This window comes from Dufourea novaeangliae, unplaced genomic scaffold, assembly GCF_001272555.1.
Source record: "Dufourea novaeangliae isolate 0120121106 unplaced genomic scaffold, ASM127255v1 scaffold21, whole genome shotgun sequence".
Lineage (NCBI taxonomy): Eukaryota > Metazoa > Arthropoda > Insecta > Hymenoptera > Halictidae > Dufourea > Dufourea novaeangliae.
In genome coordinates, this window is record NW_015373910.1 from 241,631 (window position 1) to 261,086 (window position 19,456).

Sequence of the window (19,456 nt, forward strand, 5' to 3'; positions counted from 1 at the left end):
CTGAAGCCAATGATATTGGTTTCAGCCATATATGGCCATTAATTTATGAAATATTTAATGTTCAGTGCAGAGGAACCTTCGAACACTCATCGAGCATTTACTGTGATCGTCCACGGTTTCAAATATTATAACGATTTATTTAAACGACAAATTCCACAAACGGATAGAGGCTATTGTTTTCATTTAAAAATGTGATAAAAAAACATTTTCTATTATTACGTGTCGTTTGGAATAGTTGTAACGGCATATTGATACTGAAAACATAAAAAAAAATTCATTTCTTCAAGCCATGGGGTTGGAAAACAATTTGTGTAATGATATTCGTCGAGACAGAGAGTCATATGGGTACAATGAGAACGAAAGGGTTAAGTCTTAATGTATGAATGCTGCGTAACCCTCTGCCAGACACTTTAGCAGCGTCGGTCCGCAGCCAGACAAATGTTTTACCACCTTTTAGTACTTAAACTGTTACCAAAATAAGTTTCAGCCGGAATCAAATGACGTAAGGGTATTGTCATCTTTTTACAACTTTGACACTATAATGACGCCAAACGCAGCGTGTCCAAGCTGCCAGGCTACGGTTTTATCATTTCTGACTAAGTTAACTAGAGCCTCACAAATTTTCAGCTGTCATCAAATGACGTAAGAACAAAGTTCACTGGTTCCCAGACTATATGTACTCCATTGTAACTGCAATAAAGCAATCGACCGATCGCGCGTTGCTTTCATACCTTCGAGATTCCACGGCAAAATCACAGCGGCGCCATTATCGACTGAAAAGTATTCCCGCTAAATTATTAACGGTCATGTAAAGCCTCGGTTCTTAGGTATGGGTCGCGTTAGAAATTATGAAAGGATTTTAAATCACATGTGCATGAAGGTACATATACAGGGTGTCCCAAAAATGTCCTCCGACCCGGAAATGGGGGACTCCGAAGGTGAATTGGAACAAGTTTTTCCTTAGCAACAATGTAATCTGAGGCTTCGTTACCGAGGTATTAACGAAAAACCCCGACCAATCAGAGCGCGAGTTTGCCAGCCGAGGGAGCGTTACCGCGGGAACTCGGCTGACAGACTCGCGCTCTAATTGGTTGGATTTTTTCGTTAATATCTTGTTAACAAAGCCTCGGATAACATTGTTGTTAAGGAAAAATTTGTTCCAATTCACCCCCCGAGTGCCCCATTTCCGGGTCGGACAACATTTTTGAGTAAGTAGAAACGCATAAATAACCATGGAAGGTGCATTTACAAATTTTGTAATGCAGCAGCCGGGGTATCGGTGTAGCCTGAAGCAACGAATGAAACTGAGATACGCGCAGCGAGAAACTAAATGGAATAAACGTTTTGTAACTCAATAACCAGCCGACGACGAGATGGCGGCGGCGCTTGAACGTGCTCTTGTAACATTTCGCCCTGGCGTTCATGATCAAATACGTTACATACTTTCGTAACGGTGAAACATAAATTATTCAACAGAGTAGTAAATCCTTCTAATTCCTTCGTGTACCGACATTGCGTAATCCGATTCCATTGTAGGTGTAAAACCGGAGTAATTCACGTGGGGATTAACGTTACTGGGTAAGGTTTAGTCTGGATTCTGTTGACGATGGCGCCCCTCGACGTTGTTTACCAGGTGCATAATTTATCATACTACAATTGTTTCTTTCTTTTAAGGAGATTACGTTGCGAAACATCAAGCACCGAAAATCCACTCAAACCTTTCGTTCCCTTTACAGTATTATAAATTATGAAAGAAAATATTAGTATCATATACTTTTCCATATCTATGGGTATTATAATAGTTTCTTCTAATCTTGTATAGCTGGTATGACACAAATTTTACCATGCATTTAAAAGCTTATCGATAAAATAAGACATTATTTTCTTTTGTTTCCTTCATTTCCTGGAATTTAAGTGCTGAGCTTTATTTGCGTTACATACAATAAAGACTTATGAAGCCTTGATTTCTGTCAAATATTTCAAGAGGGTTTACTCATCAAAGGTGATAATAATGGGTTTTATTTTGCACAATAAGTTTATAATGTAAGTCAAGTATGCCTAACTGTGATAAAAGTAAAAGAAGTTGTCCAACGAATGGGAAAATGAAATTAAACGCTTTCAAAATGTTAAAGTGTTTTTGTAAATCATTTATATGTGATGCAAGATAGACAGAGACACAGAAAAATTATTGGGGTTAAATAATTGGGGAATGAAAGGGTTAATTCATTGTTACATAATCGCTGGTGTTCTTCCGATTTAAATTGAGTGGGTACTCTTCGAATACCTTCATAAAAAATGCTATCTATTGTAAAAATCTAAACACACTGCAGGTATTATCAAGAATTAATGGTATTGTCTACGATAAATTACCGATAATTACTTTATCGTCACTTGAAATCTTGTTCCAAGAATTCTGAAGTCAAAAATTTGCCCGAGGAATTTTACATTTTCTTCTCGGCACCCATTCGTCTCTCTTAAATTCATTAAGTGTTTGCATAAGAGTTGAATTAATATTTATATTTAGCTGGTTATCTTAAATCAATCTTAAATTACACAGTATTAACAGATTATCTAATTCTTCGACAGACTAATTAGAAATCTATCTTTGGGTGGAATATAAGACGAAAAAAGTTAATGTTTGTGTTCCATTAAACAAGTCTTCCTATCGCGTTTTTCAAACAAAAGCGAGAAAGCTTTTGGCGTACACACCCCACGTGCCGTGCCGATAACTTCTAACGGTGAATTTGTAATGTATGTGTCACAGAGATGATCCACCGTGTTACAATATAGCAAGGTATAAAAATTCACACGGCGTTTGTAATTAATGCAATCTATGTAGGTAATGTTTCGGCATATCTGAAATACGTGAGTAGCTTTTTCAGCCACCGACCATACGATAAAAACTAGAAAAGGATACTGTGAATAACGAAAGCTAGCGTACAAAGTCCATGAAAGTATTTCACCTCATATCTATAGATACGGAAATATCGTTGAAAAGTGAACAATAATAAGAAAACCATTCGACGTAAAATCAAAACCAGCAATAATTTAAATAAGTTACATTAATAAAAGCAAATCTTGCACTGAAAATTTAAATACAGAATACGTTATATGTATATGTTACGTATACCTGGTGAGTTTTGACAAATACTAATCCATTACTATTTTACATCGCAATATAATTTACTTTCTACAGTGGCTGGCACCTTTTTCTCAGAAAATTATCACATATTCGTAGATAGAATTCGTCGATTCCAAGAAGTATCGGTATCGCACTTATTTGCACACACTGTATACTCAGTATTAACGTTTACATTTATATCAAAGCTAGATAAACTAGATGGCGGCAATATAAAAGAGAAACAGGCATCAAAACTACTAATAGAGAAATAGCGTGAAAAATTTTATTTTATTGGAATTTCCGTTTCGATAACGTTTGATGAAAGCTGTAACTTACGATACTGTAATATTTAATGTGAGATATATCGAAAAATCTATTGTAACCGAAAAACATAAATTTAGTTTTGTTGATACCGATAATGATAGTAACACTAAATTGCATATGGAACACTTCTTGGTATGTCTGAAATCATAATAGCGTGCAAATTGTTAGTCACAAATGTACAATTACGTATACTTTCAAACAATTATAAAGTGTAAACCAACCGTCAATGCAACAAACAATGCAGAAAATAACTGAATAAACAAACGTCTATCGAAGTATATTTTCGAATGAAGAATACGAAACATGAATAAAAAATGAACAACAAAATTTATTGAAAATTCACAACAGTATCTATTAATTTATCATTGGATAAAAAGGAATCAGATTGATTAAGTGAAACTGATAATCGAAACCATTTTTATGAAATTGCTAAGGATACATTAAACGGAGATTTAATTTCGTAGAAAAATATTTCAGTGGCACTTAATCTATGTTGACAATATTTGTTTTACATTTCGGACTTTCTCAGCAGTGTTTGTGAAGATGTATGATGTTCCTTCTTCTTATCGAAGAATCACAATTTTTACATGAATGTAACGTGTTAGATATTTTATCTGTTTAACATTATGTTAAATGATGAGGACAGTCAATGACTGAGTAGCTCCCAATACATCCCCGGTCCCCTAACTCATTAACTATTCGTATCATACGTCAAGCCGTGGATCAAATCCTTCGAAATTCACACGGACAGGAAACTGTCGAATAATAGATAATAATTTCCGCTATATGCGCACGACCTCATTGTTAAACAATGGCTACGTGTGTTTCATGGTCAGAATTACCAAAGGACAGAGGTCCTCTAGCCATTTGCGCGTGTTTAGAATAAGGATGAAACAAATTAACAATAACCTCGTCGAAAAATTATTTGTAAGTGTCGCTCATTAATAGATTACGGATGTTTATGCAAAAATCGTCTTTACGGATTAATTCAAGGGAACTGAAATTCAAGGAACATTTGTTTACTACACTCCAGCTCATAAGTTCTAGGACACTTAGCGAATATGCAAAAAATGTTACAAGGTATTCCGAAATTATTGAAAGTCGGAAATAAATATTCTTTAGAGGACAGTAAGCCTCGACGGTGAACGTGTACGCTAAATATTACGAAGCAGCAAAAGTGGCCTAAAATATATAATTTTTACAAAATGTAACATTTTCTTTATACAGCCTAGGTGTCCCAATACTTATGAGTAGACTGAGAAAGTTTATCTGAAAATTAAAATGAAGTAGAATTTTGAATTCTGTACTAGAGGCTTTACTATGTTAATAATAACACGTAAATAGTATTAAACTTTGTTGATACGTTTATTTTATTGCATTTGTCAGGTTAAGAGATACTATCTGTAAATGTATAAACATCCGCAGTCTACTTACGAGCGGTAGCGTGTATAAAAGTATCCGTAAAAGTATATAATAATTCACAAAATCATTATACATTTTAAAAGCGTTTCATGCTATTTTTCATTCGTTGCCATTTGACTACTTCTTCGCTTTTATCACAATTATGTGCAATAATTTACATTGCAAAGTGATTACACATAAAATTCCATTTTTCTTACCTTTTATCAGTAAACCCTCTTGAAATATAATATCCGAAAGAAACTAAGACTTTGTAAGGTTTTATTGCATTGCTAACGATGCTCAACACTTGGTTTCTGAGCGAATGAAATAAACTCTTTTACCGATAAGCATTTAAATGCATAACAAAATTTTATAAAAAGACGAAAATAAACAATTTTCCTCTCCCTTGAAATATGGAGAAAATGTATAATATAATAACAGTCGATACAGGAATTTTGCCAATTTTTTCAATATTCTAAACTCTAGGCAAATAATCGTATGTGATTTTGAGGATAAAGTGCAATTAAGAAATTCCCTTCATATGTCTATTACCAAGAACGTTTATTCCCAAAGCATTATATTGTTTCCACAATCTCCTATAAAATAAACGCGAGGATCGTAAATATGTAGTGGAAAAAAAAAGTAGTCAATTCAGCTGCATCGAGGATATTCGCGAAATCTTCGATTCTTCCGTGAACAGAGTCGTGGGTACTGTTCCGCAAATACTGCACTCTTCCCGCTTGCATGGGAAACTTTGCAAGAAAGTTCCTTCTGTCGCGATTCGTAAACAGAACTACGATATTCCTATTTTGTTCTCTGCATCTGGTGTTTTCTGGTTGCTCGCCACACCTCGAGGTAATCTGAATTATTCATGAAAAAAAAAAAGATTCGCGCGCCTTATGAATGCAGGTTGTTTAGGAACGATGATTTAACGCCGGATGCTTGTGCATCGATGATTGTACATAGAACGCTATCTCAATGTAACAATTGGTTTTCAGCTGACCGTTAATTTCCATTCCCTTGGAAGTTTAAAAAAATTATTACATGTGGCCGCCATAATTGACGTTTTACAAAACTATCTTAGATAGTCTGAGAATGTTGTAGGAGGTTCTTAGAAGTGATAAATATTTCTTTTTGCACATAATTGTTTTTTAATAGTCTTCCTTTTATGAAGAAAATTGTACCGTTTTTCCTAGGGCTTTACGTTCTCTCTGTAGTTTCTTTTAGAGAAAACGTTTACTTCAAGTGTTATTCCCATTGGAGATACATATAATACATTAAATAGTAGTGCGCTACACAGTGCGCTATACTTCTACTGTTACAGATAAGAACATGAAAAATCGTACAGTAACATTCATATTATAAGAAGGGTCCAGAGAAATATTCGTACTTCACCTTTCACATTTTAATAAATATCCAGCTTCATGTATCAAAAGTCTCATTTCTGATAAAGTCTTTTAATACACTGCACTTTTTTTCTAATAATTTATTAAACAAACTACAGGAAAATTTATCATAGAAATGGTTTTACATTAATATAATATTATATACAATAATCCTTCAAGATAATTTGAACAATAAGAAACTTAACTCAATTTCATCAAGAGTTCTGAAGTTAATTAAATGCGAATATGAAACACCGTCTGCATTGCCTGTTGATCTTATGCAACAAACGATAGTCTTGTTAATTAGGAAATACGAGTAGTCAAATTTTAATGAAACCTTCCTTAACTTATTGCGTTTCTTTGAGCTACAAACTATCAATCAATATTAAACGAGGTAAACTCGAAATGTTAAACATAAAAGTCCCTGTTACACCTCTATACAGGGTGATAAGGTAAACAGTCCAAGACTTTTGGAGCTTATACCTAGTACTCCCTGGGAGGAGTAAAAAATGTCTAGTCAAAATAGGTCCTAAAATGATTCCTTTTAAAGAGAAATACGAAAGTTTTATAAAAGAACCTCATGTACGATATCGAACACTCGTAAATATAAAAGATAATTATACACCGAAAGGATTGATTGTAGTACCTAAAGTCTTAGACCTCTAATTTCTTAGACCCCTAAAGTCACATTGTATACCAATGATTATAAAAATGGCCTACGCCATATACATTTCATTACCACAAGTTTCAATGTTCACATTCTGAACATTAATAAACAAACAGCTGTGGACCCCACTATTCAGCCTAATTTCCAATCTTTTCCCAACAATGGTTCCACAGTATTACAACATACATCAACATACCATAATATAAACGGCAAATTCAATTCTTCTACTGACCCCGACCATATTCACAATTATCACCATATATTACCGAATCCTTCGCAAACTCCACGATGAAATAAAAAATTAGGGCAACTCATCGAACACGTTATCACGCAATCCTCCAACGGTAACGTCCAATGCAAACCAGCTTCCTACCAATATCTTATCGAGCCCTCGATCACACACGTTCGCCAAACCAAACACCTCGACAAAACAAACTCTCGCATACACTCGCATCCTCTGAACGACGTCCTCGCAACATGGTCATCTCTATTATCGTGCAAGCTCGCGGTCGTCTGTCCACCGTCTGTGCCCGTGCTCCCTATTCTCCGTCCCTCGGTAGTTCCACAGACTCGAAACCTAACCGAAGACTACGGCCTGCCAGGCTAGAATTATCATCGAGGCTTCGGAATGATTACGGATACGCTTCACGCGCGTCGCGCGAGAGGAATAGACATACAAAAACAATGCCTGGGCAAAAAGCCTTTCGCCTTCGCTGGGGCGATAAGCGTCGGTTAATCGGCAGCCAATCAGGCCGGGGGAGTGTACCGTTGACGGACCAATGAGGGACGAGCCGTTATCAAGCCGGCACAACTCATATAACTGATCGCGAGTCCTGTCAGCCGTGCAGAGGGTCAGCAACCAGCCTGAGACGATTCTCTTTACGCCTTTTCTCTCTCTCTCTCTCTCTTCCTATCTCTCTCTTTTCCCAATCCGTCTGCTCACATCGTTGCGTCTCACTGCTCTCTATCGCTGATTCCGTCCGTGAAGGAGGACCGTTGACGGATGGTTGTGTTAAAGCGCGACCAGCAGCCGAACTCTCGGAAGGCCAAACTCGCGATCGTACCGATTCGTAAGTGGCGCGCCGCCGCGTTCTCGTATCAGTCGGTCGGCTGATCGTCGCGCTATTCAGCTGTGCAGCGAGCCGAAGGAGGCCGCCTTGAAGGACGGGCCAGGCGAAGTTCACCTATAGCCCCCATACCTTAAGTTCGTCGACGTCTTCGCCCCACTCCCCAGCGTACCGGGTCAACGGTGACCCGCAGGCAGCCAGGAAGCACGATGCCGGATGGAGGTTTGATCGTTCTTTTGGCCGCAATCGCCTTGACCCATGCCGCCTCGATCGGCGGACGCATCAACTCCAAGGCCAGGGACTGCGATAGGTGAGTGAGTGAAAGGGAAACGCTGGAGAAGGTGGCACCTCGAATCGGCGGCGGTCCATTCGCTCGTTCATACGTTTTTGTCCTCGGTGAAACGAGGCTTCGCGGCTCCTTTTGAACGCACGTGGCTCGGATACTTTGATCTTTTCGTAAAGGTATCATTTCATTCCTGGTTTCTCTTTTTCTTCTTCATTTCCTCGTTGTTCGAGCTGGGGGCAGGGGACCGATCGGGTATAGGTTCAATCATCGCGGTTGGTACTTCGTGTGTGTACAGGGTTGTCGGAGCATGGAGGGTGTTGAGGGTAAGAGGAGATATGGGATAAGTTCGGTTAGTTTTCGGTCATTATTGTTGAGTTTATTTATCATGATAATTCGAACGTAAGTTTTTTTATAACTTCAATGGTGATTTATGATTCTACGGTTTAAACTACGATTTTAACTTTCATAAACTATCGAGTTCCCAAAATGTTGAATTATTTTATGTTTATTATACGTCTGTGGTGTCATCTTTTTTTATTTTTTAAGTGTAAGAAAAATATGTACTTTAACGCGATATAAGAAAACGCTTGGCAAGAAGAGTTCATTCTATATTTGCTCGGCGAAAGGAAATGTTTCGAAGTAATTAAAACGATAACTTCGTTGGAATAATATTATCGGGCTGTACTGATGTATAGCCTTAATTGAATATGTCTGTTCAAACAAATTAAAAGCAGATTCTTTCATAATGTTTCTCATTGTTCTCCAATACTCTGCGCCATTTTATCGGCGTGGAGACTAGATGACATATTGAAGTTAACCTATATGACCACCTTCTTAAGAGAATGGTGCATTACTGATTGCTGCACTTAAGAGAAGCATGTAGCTACCACGTTTTAAAATTGTTTCGTATCTACGTAATTTGTAGTAGCAAAAAGTACAAGTAAATTAAGAAAATGTAATTCGAAATATACCTTCCAAAGATGACACGTTTCGAATTCGTTTTTAGAAACTGATACTTACTTGGTTATCGTGTAAGAAGTTTCGACATTGAAGAACTAAAATTTAGATTAATTATTCACAGCTTACTCGTAAAAGTATAAACCGTATAATATGCTATACAAGAGTATAAAGAGAACAGTTCAAAAAGAATATTAATTCTGTTAGCTTTCGAAACTATAAATGGCTCAGAATCTATTTATAATTAATTGAACAATTGAATAGTTGTATAATTAACTGTACGTACATAAATTCACGTCGTAACAAATATTTGCGGCTCGTGAAGTATGAATGAAATGTAGTTAGAAAATTATAACTTGCGATAAACGTACGTAAAACATGCTTCCATCGTCCAAGGTATTTAGAAAGGCTTGGTGCTCAATAAAAAGTAGCAACAACAAGATTTCACGTGGTTTTGTTGTACAGACATTACAAGTTCTGTTCATAGAAAAGTTTCCATTTAAAGATGTATTAATAACTAGCTCTGTATTTCTCCCCATTCCGCGCGTGATACGTAACAATAATCAGAATGCTGGGATGCCAGTGCCTCGTAAATATAACGACAATACTTAAGAACACATTTAACATTATAATATGTTTACATCAGCCTACACTATCGATAGTTTCTGTTTTTATGGCATTTTCCTTTCACTTTATTCCAGTAAAATCGCTTCGACTATTTCAGCGTCTAGGATACATTGATTGCTATTAGACAGATATGATGATCAAATGCCATTCACACCGTTCATTAATTAACAACAATCTGTTACAAGTACTTACAGCCACTTTTAGTACGCATAAATATTAAAATCAGCAATTCTACGCTTTATATCTGTTTAGTTATATTGATTTCCATTAAAAGAGATCGAAAGCGACATCTCACAGAAATTGTGTGAAATTTTCCAAAGAACTTATTTTCTGATCGTACTCTATCGATTACGATTGATAAGATCTTAATACAGTGCAGTTAATTTCGTCGGCGCGGATAAAATAAATGTTTAAACGATTTTGCGCTGTTTCGTGTTCAGCTGGAGTTTATCAGCGACACTAGTGTCTACGACGCGGAAATCACCGAAACCTCAGATAAACTCAGGCCCGCGTAACTTTGATATTCAATGACTTGCTGATAATGAAAATAAAAAAATGCAGTATCACCGAAGTACGGTCGCTTACATTGATGTAAAAACTACTGAACCATGTGACAGCTCTTCCAGTGATTTGTAGTGGAAACGCAGTCATTCGGTTTCAGTATTTACGCAGTCTTTTTGCCCGATAAAAACCGCTTTAATTCACATATAAATAACGTATTTCGTGATGCAGACGAATGTTCCACCAATTACAATTGTAACGATTGTATGAACTTTACGCTGAAAGCATTGAGAGCGAGGTATATCCATTTGTAATTTAATTAACATTGGCTTCAGAGCCCTTCAACATTGATGGCGAGTTATAGCCATTTATAATTTAACTGATATTGGCTTCAAAGCCCTTGGAACTTAATACATATGCAGTAAGGGCCAAACATTTTCAAATATATTTTCTATATTATTAATTACATTGATATCTATGTATATATGAGTCTATATAAACATTGATTTTGAATATACAAAAACAAAAAGTAATCACAGTAACAATATCTTTGTCTACTGTACAAAGAATTTTGTTTCTCATTATATACAATTATATATGTTACAGCAAAAGCATTAATTCAGTAAATGTATACATTTCCTAATCAATGTGTACACTTACTAATCTGATTATGTAGGAGGTAAATTAGGTGGAACACAAGGAACGAAATTTATACTATTACTAGTAAATGCATACATTTATATTTATGATTTAGTAAAACCATGCGCAATAGTGCAAAAATACATTAATTTCAATAGACACTGTTGCTAGCATTTGTTCATATTAATCATATAACTTATAAATTTTGGCTTAACAGGGACGCGTCTTTACAGTTTACACGAGTAATTAATTTCACGGGTAAAAATCATTTAGGTTATATTCTTAAAATGAATAAAAATAGTGTAAATATTTATTTTGCATTATAATTGTTTCTTTCTACGTATATTATATAAAAATATAACCTAATCAAACCAATGTTCTTATGTATATTTATTAAATAAGAACAACCAGTTTTCTTAAAAAAGACCCTTAAATTATCAAATAAAGTGTTAAGTTTTTAGTTTTCATTTTTGTTCTTCAAATATACCTATACTTTAGAAAATTATACCTTCGACATTATGGTTTTATTAACGTGCTATCAGCAATGTATGCATTACATATCTAGTAAATGAATACATTTACTAGAAATGGTATACATTCTTATATTCGGTTCATACTTGTACTAAAATCGTACATAAATGCAAACATTGACTATGTAGTAAGTGTATACATTTACTAAACGTCACGCTTTTACTGTGACATGTACATAAAGAGTAACGATAATAAAAAATAAAAATTTTCTTAATAAATGTATGTTAAATGTAATAATGAGTAATCCATTATTTTTTAACAAAAATTCTGTGTCTATTGTAAACCAATTGCAACGAATGTTATTGTAATAATATTTATCATTAATGTACAATACAATCATTTGCACCATTTTTGACTAAGGAGATATTAAGATTTATTTAAGCGAATTGAAGTGGCTACACGGCTATTGTCTTTAGTGTTTTAAATTAAATTTTGCCATGCACTCGAAAATCTTTAAACCTTTATTCTTCATTTTATCAAAAACAAAGACCTTAGAATTTAGCCGTGTACAATTTATACTTTAACTGAGGAAAGTATAAACCAAATCTGAAACATCACTTTGGGGTACTCTTCTTGTTAGTAAAAAAATGACGCATTGCTCATCAGTTCACGAAATCTATTGTATTTCGTATATTCAGGAGATCCTTCACCAACGTGTGCTATACAGGGTGGACCAAAATTCGTGTTACAAATGAGGTCAGGGAAATGATACGACTCAAAATAAGACGAAAATCAAGAATAACGAAATTCAGTTTCAGATTTCGTTTCCGAGATAATCGAATTTTAAAATCTACTGTATAGGCGTGCAAATTGAATAGGACTTGGCTAGCCCATCTGTTCATTACATTCCGTTTCTACTTACTACCATGATGAATATACGTGTTTCAAATTATTCAATTTTCTTAAATTGAATAATTTTAAATCAATTTACTTAATTCAATTTTCTCGAAAACGAAGCCTCTAACGCAATTTCGTTGTTCCTTATTTTCGTCTTAATTTGACCCGTACTATCTCCCAGGCCTTGTTTGTATTACGAATTTTGACCCACTCGGTATAAGTTCAATTAGTCGCGTCTCTACGGAAAAGTATAATTTTCCACAGTCCGCTGGCAATTCTATTGTTCGATGGTAACAGTAAGCTCCTTGGTTTGTCATAAATTCTTTCATCCGGCAGCGGCTATCATCTCGTCGTCGCAATCTATGAAAAAGTTTGGTAGATTCCTCGTTTCCTGCTACGCGTTTATTTACAACCGGTTGCGTACCACGCCGAGGCAAGGCTAGTTAGTTGCGGCAATTGTAAGCTGCCACGCGGTTAGTTCTTTTATGCAATCGTTTCGCGCATCCGCACCTATCATTATATTCCCTTTTTTCTCTCCCGCATGCATAAAACAGAACGGGAATCCGGGCAAAAAGATTCCGCGAGCAAGACGGAATCGCTCAATGATAATGAGATCGATAAGGTTGCGATTCTTCACATACTCGCCGTTCTCCGACCGAAGATTTACGGAAAACCGTGACCATGCGCACAGAACGGAATTGTCGCGGTAAAATCTACGCAAATAAAATTGTATTTGGTTTAATTAAGCGACACTGCCGGTTAAGTGGATCATTGAAGGGATCTTTTATGATGGAAGTTTACTTAAGGGGTCTTACCTCTGTGAACCCCTGAACGATTCTCATCCTTGGGAATTCTTTTTTTCAGTGAACGTAATGTTCAACGTAAATAATGGGTTGTCTATTTATTAATAGACGTATTGAAAGTATAAAAGAAATTTTGTTGAAACTTTAAATACTTTTTGTCTTTATTTATTTACCGAACTGACAATGAAAACTGCGGTAAAAAAATAACAAAAACATACTTCCAAATAAAAAATTCATTACATCTGCTTCTACAAATCTTTGTCATAGTACGATCATCTGTAATATTACATTTAAAACCATAAAGAAGCCCACCTGCTAGTAGTTGCACCTGTAAATAGCTGATTAACTCGATTAATTAGTATGGGTGGCTGATTCCCTCGTAATGCGGTCTGAGCACGTGTAACTAAGCATTTAAGCTTGTAAACTTTTGTCATGGTCGACAAAATAGCTGATATACGATGAACGGGCTCATTGAACGTTATCAGTCACTACCAAGGATAAATAATTATTGTTGTCCACATTTCTTTATCGAGTTGCTCACTGTACTTTAACAACAACGCTTTCACACATTCCTCAGCGCCCCGTATAAATAGTTAGAAACTACAAAAATTCTCGCTTCGTGAATTTACCTTTTTTTCTCGTCTCGTTATAATTATGCAGACGATAATACCAAGCGGATGTTGCTACAACGACGTGTTTCAATTTCGATAAGAAGCTATCGAAACTTTTGAAAAAACGATTCAGCTTGCGCCAAATTCGTTCAAATCATCGTCATTTCCTGGACGGAAATTTGATTTTATCGATTCACGATCAATGATAATTCCCCTAATTCGATTATATTTCATTTCTTGGTAATGTTACTTTCACGCGAAACATTTCGTGACATTCAATTCCAATTAAAATGAAAGTACTCTTATCTTTTTAGGGTATACATTATCACTTATCAACTGATAATACATTGCATTCGATTTTATTTTTCACAATCGTTCGACTTACTAATTCGAGGTCTTTGTACATTCTTCATTTTCTTTCTGTGTTAAAAATTGCCCGTTCGACACGTTGTTTTTGCAGATGGAATTATTAACGAGTAAAAGAGAAACGGCACGCACGAAAGAATTCTGATCTCGTTCACTGGCGCTGCTTAAAATAACAACAGCCAACGGTGCAGCAGTTTCGACGCGATTAAATGTAATTGAACCGACCTTATTGTTGCACTGTGAATTCAGTTCAATGGCTTACCTTCGAGTTCAAGGCTAATTCATAATTCATTGCCATCTTGCATGGCGATTTCCGATTGCTTTTTCTTTCTTGTTCCCTTTGAACCTCGGTGAAAACTGATTTCCGCATGCGATTAAAACAGGTTCGTCGGTAAATTAAACCACCTCGTTCGACACGGTCGTACAATGAAAACGATCCAGATCTGCGGGATTGATTTTATTTTCCTGGAATCTAAATGATACTTGCTTCTGTGTTTTTGTCCACTCTCAAAATTGAAGGTCGAAGGATGGATAACCCTTATAAGTAGCATTATTCTTTAAAATAGTGTTGGTACATATAGATATCAGAAGTTCTAAAAAGTAAATATTTAAACGTAATCTTCTGAAGTGTGAGTTCAACGAGGTAACAACGTGGGACCTTGGTTATTTCGAGCCATGGTAGAATTTGGAAAAATGAATTTTAATATTTCACATTTATCTCAATACCTCGACTTCATTTTCATACTTCTATCAATTAATTCACATGACTTACAAAATACCTTTTCTTTCTTCTAATGGTCATTTCCTTTTCTAAAGGAAACAGAATTAACGAATTGACTGAAATAAAGATTGATTGATTCATTAATATTTATTTTACAGTTGTCTTATTAACAATAGTCATTAGTAGACTGCGGATTTTATGCATTTATAGCCTACATAGGTCTGTAGAATACAGTAAAAAACAAAACTTTCATGAGATCCAATCAGTTTTCTAATTTATTCCGAACCTAATATGATACTTAAGAAAAGAAACAAATTCCTACATTTGCACTTCTCAGTATGAATTGTTTTAGAAAATACCATTTTGTATAAAAAACCGCAGTCTAGTCATTAGTAACCACGTACCTATCTAAGTCGAACAGTTATAAATTATTATACATATATATTTTCTATAAAACGTTTATAATAAACCAAAGTTAAATCCACTATGTTTGTTTTTAATGCACAATTTTCTAAATGTATAAAGATAAATGTTTAAAAGCTTTTACCAAATATGTATAATATATACATAATGATAAAATGAAATTTCCCCTTAGTCTTATTCATTTATTAATTTATAATGTATACATTTATAGATTTAGTTTATAATTTTTATTATTTTATTTATTTATAATTTTGTTTCTTTTATTTATTCTATTAAATTTAATTTGTTACGTTTTTATTTAAATTTTTACAACATAGAAGAAAAGTATCATGTTTTACTATTAAAAATCAGTTATGAATAATTTATTAAATGTTATGTCCAAACACTCAGACAGCTAAATTTAACCACTAGGACATGCCGTAAATTCCGTCCAATCATTCGGCCAAATGAACGGTTTTAGGTATTCATAAATTTTAATACTTTTTTTCACATGAACGGTTTCTTATAACGACTTGTCTGGAAGAAGAAGTTCTGCTCTATCGATTGAATGTTCTTTTTTACCAATCTATGTTATTTTAATATATAAAAAGTCTTCTTAACCGCAATCTTTGCCTTAAACGTCGAACCACTGGGACATTTACCTTAGAGTAGAACATTCTGTATGGATTGTAATCGCAAGATAGGGAAGAAAAAAGGTTTCAGTAACCTAATAAAAAAGGTTAGTTTTCTCTAACAAAAGCACATCCACCTGTATCAGACGATTTCACTCCATCAGCATATACATGGGTAGAGTCACTGTTATTAACATAATCGTAAATGACGGTATTTAACACATATCAATGCTGGTGTCTTTCTTGTAATATTTGTCGAAAGAGGATTGCGAATAGTCTTCGCACGAAACTGAAATCCATAATCATTTTCATGGACCATCTTCTCAAGTCACTTTCGCATGTGTACATTTTATCGTTAGAATTGACTACCCGAACGAAAATAATATCTCCCCTTGAAACTTGAAAATTGTCGATCCATAACGCGTTCGGATTCACCTCTATAAATTTCAACTCTCCGCGTATACACGAGCTCTATCTCTTCCGAAATACATTCCTCCCGTAAGATATTCGAAATTTATGAACGCGAATGCCTAACGTTTCGCGGGAAAGCAATTCAACGCACGATGGGGCTGTTTCGCCTCCCCCTTAAACACAAAATCTGGAGCAAATATAAAACTGGAGTGGGGGCCCTTGGATTTTACTACTTAATATTTTTCAACGAGAACGGAATCGATTCTCGGGCACTCGGATAACGGCGGCGTGTAAGTGGAGGAAATTTATGGTTGTAAAAAAGACCAAAGAATCGCCATTGGCACCGTGGAAGGGCTTTCAGCCAGTTCGAAATGTCCATTCGAAAGGAATGTTTTCCATCGTTCTGACGCACGATTACGGACCCAGTACGTCGTCGAATCCCGATTCCCGTGGACTATCAGTTCCGTAGTCGTCCAAGTGGACCATAGGAGCCGCGGAAAGTTTCAGTTACAAAGTCTCCTATCGATGGATGTAAGAGAGACTAAAGACTCACGTTCTCGGGACGTTCGAAGATGGGTAAGAGAGAGATGAAAAGAGAGGAAACTTCCTTAAAATTTTCTCGTACACTTTCTTAGGGACAAGATACCCGCGAGGAAAGTTCTTTTTTTTCTCTTCAATGGTTTCGGCGGCGAGGGAGCATCGTTTCCTATGGGAAGTACAGCTATTCCAGTCTGGTATAATGTCGCCATAAAGGCGGCTTTACGAGCCCGATGAAAGCGGACTCTTCGATGTTCCATAAATTCGCGGCACAGGTTGATGTCAAGGCAAAGTGGCCGATGATAACGGCCCAGTGCCCTTCTTACGGGTCCGATTATAATCTAAGACCCGGCTGGAATTCGTGTTTGGCACCGCTGAATGGGCATCGTAATCGAAGTGGTGTGATAAGAGCGTTGATGCTGACTTTTGAAAAATGTATGTATTATATGTACCTAATACAAATCCCAATTACCATTTGGAAACGGTGGGATGAAAGGAACATTTTTGTTTAGGGGCAGATAGGAAAGAAACTGCGGAACCATTCTGGTGCTAATTGGTAACGTTTGAAAGGTCAGTTATCTGACTATAACAATACGTGAAAACAATAAGCTTTTCTCTATATTTACCTTTGTTATTTTTTACTTTCTAAAAAAATGTATTTTGCTCCTTTCATAAATTCGTTCTGTTGAATGCATGGGGAAATCCCCCATTTTTCCGATAATTGTAATGTCCCGTTCAATACGTGTCCCTGTTATCTCACCTTTCCCCTGCGACAGGGGGAAATCCTTTCTTATCTCCTATGAAATATTCTTATGACACCATTAAACATAACATTACTTAATAAATGAATAGGAAATTCTATACATTCATGTGTTTTTAGAGTATACATCGATCTTTATAGTACAGGGAAGGCGGTTTAAGCAAGTCCAAAAATTGTTCTGCTTCAATAATAGTTCATACTTTATTTTAATTCGTTTACTTTTTATTTGAAAGTGTAAATAAATGTGCTGAATATACGAGGTATTTTATTTATCGTACAATACTACAAGAACTAATATTGTAACTGGATAGAATATACATATAAAAAAGATTGTATATTAATACCTAAAAAGAATCAAATATAGGTACTGTTTATTAACATAAATATTTGTTTCGATAAATACTTTGCATGTGGTCAAGTTAAACGAATCACCCTGTATAAAGACATAATTTTTGCATGCGATTTTGAAATAAAGATGATACATACGATTTTACAGTAATTATACTTTACCTTTTATGATCGGGTACATGTATAAAAGAAAATTCAAAAGTTTTCTCCATTTATTTTCACTTATTCACGCAAATCGTAAGTGACAATATTATCTAAAGGTGGGTCGGAAGTCTTATAGACTTTACTACTTACAGATTTCATTGATACTCAATATACAGGAGAGGTAAAAAGAATTACCACTTTTCTGATTTTGTTTATTTTTATTATTTCTTAACATCAACTTAAAACCTTAATATATTGGATACACTCAATATACTTAATCTAGTTAGTATACTTAATACATTTCATATACTTGATATACTTGATATACTTAATAAACTTGATACATGTACTGATATACTTGATATACTTAACATACAGCTTTTAATTCTCCATTAGAATATATGTACATTACGCACACACTAATGTGTTAACATGACCTGAAAAATAATAAAAGTACAACAAATCGGAAAAGTGGTAACTGTTTTGGTCCGCTATTGTATTATATAATTGATGTCGAGTTTTCAGCATTCCCACACCGGAAAGCCTGTTTAACGGCATTTAAATAAGAATATGAATCGAATCGACGATATAACGTAGCACAAAGCGTTTTAAAAGAAACGCCCCGAGATCTCTAGAATTGCATCTCGAAAGTCAAAGGTGAACCAATAAAAACGGTGCAGTTCCGTTTCCGGATGGTGGCCTGTTAGAAACGAGCTCACGCTCATGGCGACATACCGGACGAACATGGAAAATGCGAATGCGAGAAATCGAATGGACAAATTTTATTGCTTTGCTACGGTGAAGGTATTGAAGAAAATTATTTCGCAGCTGTTCGAAGTCGTAAAAGCGGGCAGATCCATACCCCGTGTGGCCGGTGCAATAAGCGAATATTTGTAATAAAGTTACGCTTCCGGTGGCGTGGAATGTCGAATTGATACGACGACGCAGTTAAATCTGTACATATAGTGAAAATATTCATACTTGAAATCGCTTTGAGAACTTACAGGAACTTACAGAATACAGTACAAAGACTTACGAATTATTCGATTTTTTATATCGTCCGCAGGGATGGGTTGTCTTATACTTATAATAATCTTCTAATTAATCTTAACATTATTTCAGAATTTCATTACTTTTTTTTAATGCTCATGCTCACCTTAAAATCATAAGTTAGATATATTTGAATGCACCTGAACAAGTGCTACATGATGCGATAACAAAAAATACATCTTGTCTGGCAAAAAAAAATACCGGCGATCTAAAAAAAATTCGAAGGAAACATTAGAAATGATCCTTATGAAATGTTCCACTTCTAAGACCATTCAAACTGTGTTTGAAACACGAACAGTTCCCGAACACTTGTAAGTAGAAAATACTA

General features: G+C 35.3%; 1 protein-coding gene across 1 annotated transcript in view; it reads left to right on the top strand.

Annotated features, from left to right (window-relative positions):
- The first annotated feature begins 8,174 nt into the window (after positions 1-8,174).
- The window catches only part of LOC107193889 (trehalase-like), a 53,948-nt gene continuing 42,666 nt past the window's right edge, over positions 8,175-19,456 (top strand). Inside the window, exon 1 of the mRNA XM_015583425.1 lies at positions 8,175-8,275. Coding sequence (XP_015438911.1) covers positions 8,175-8,275 — 101 coding nt within the window. The remainder of the gene's footprint in view (positions 8,276-19,456) is intronic.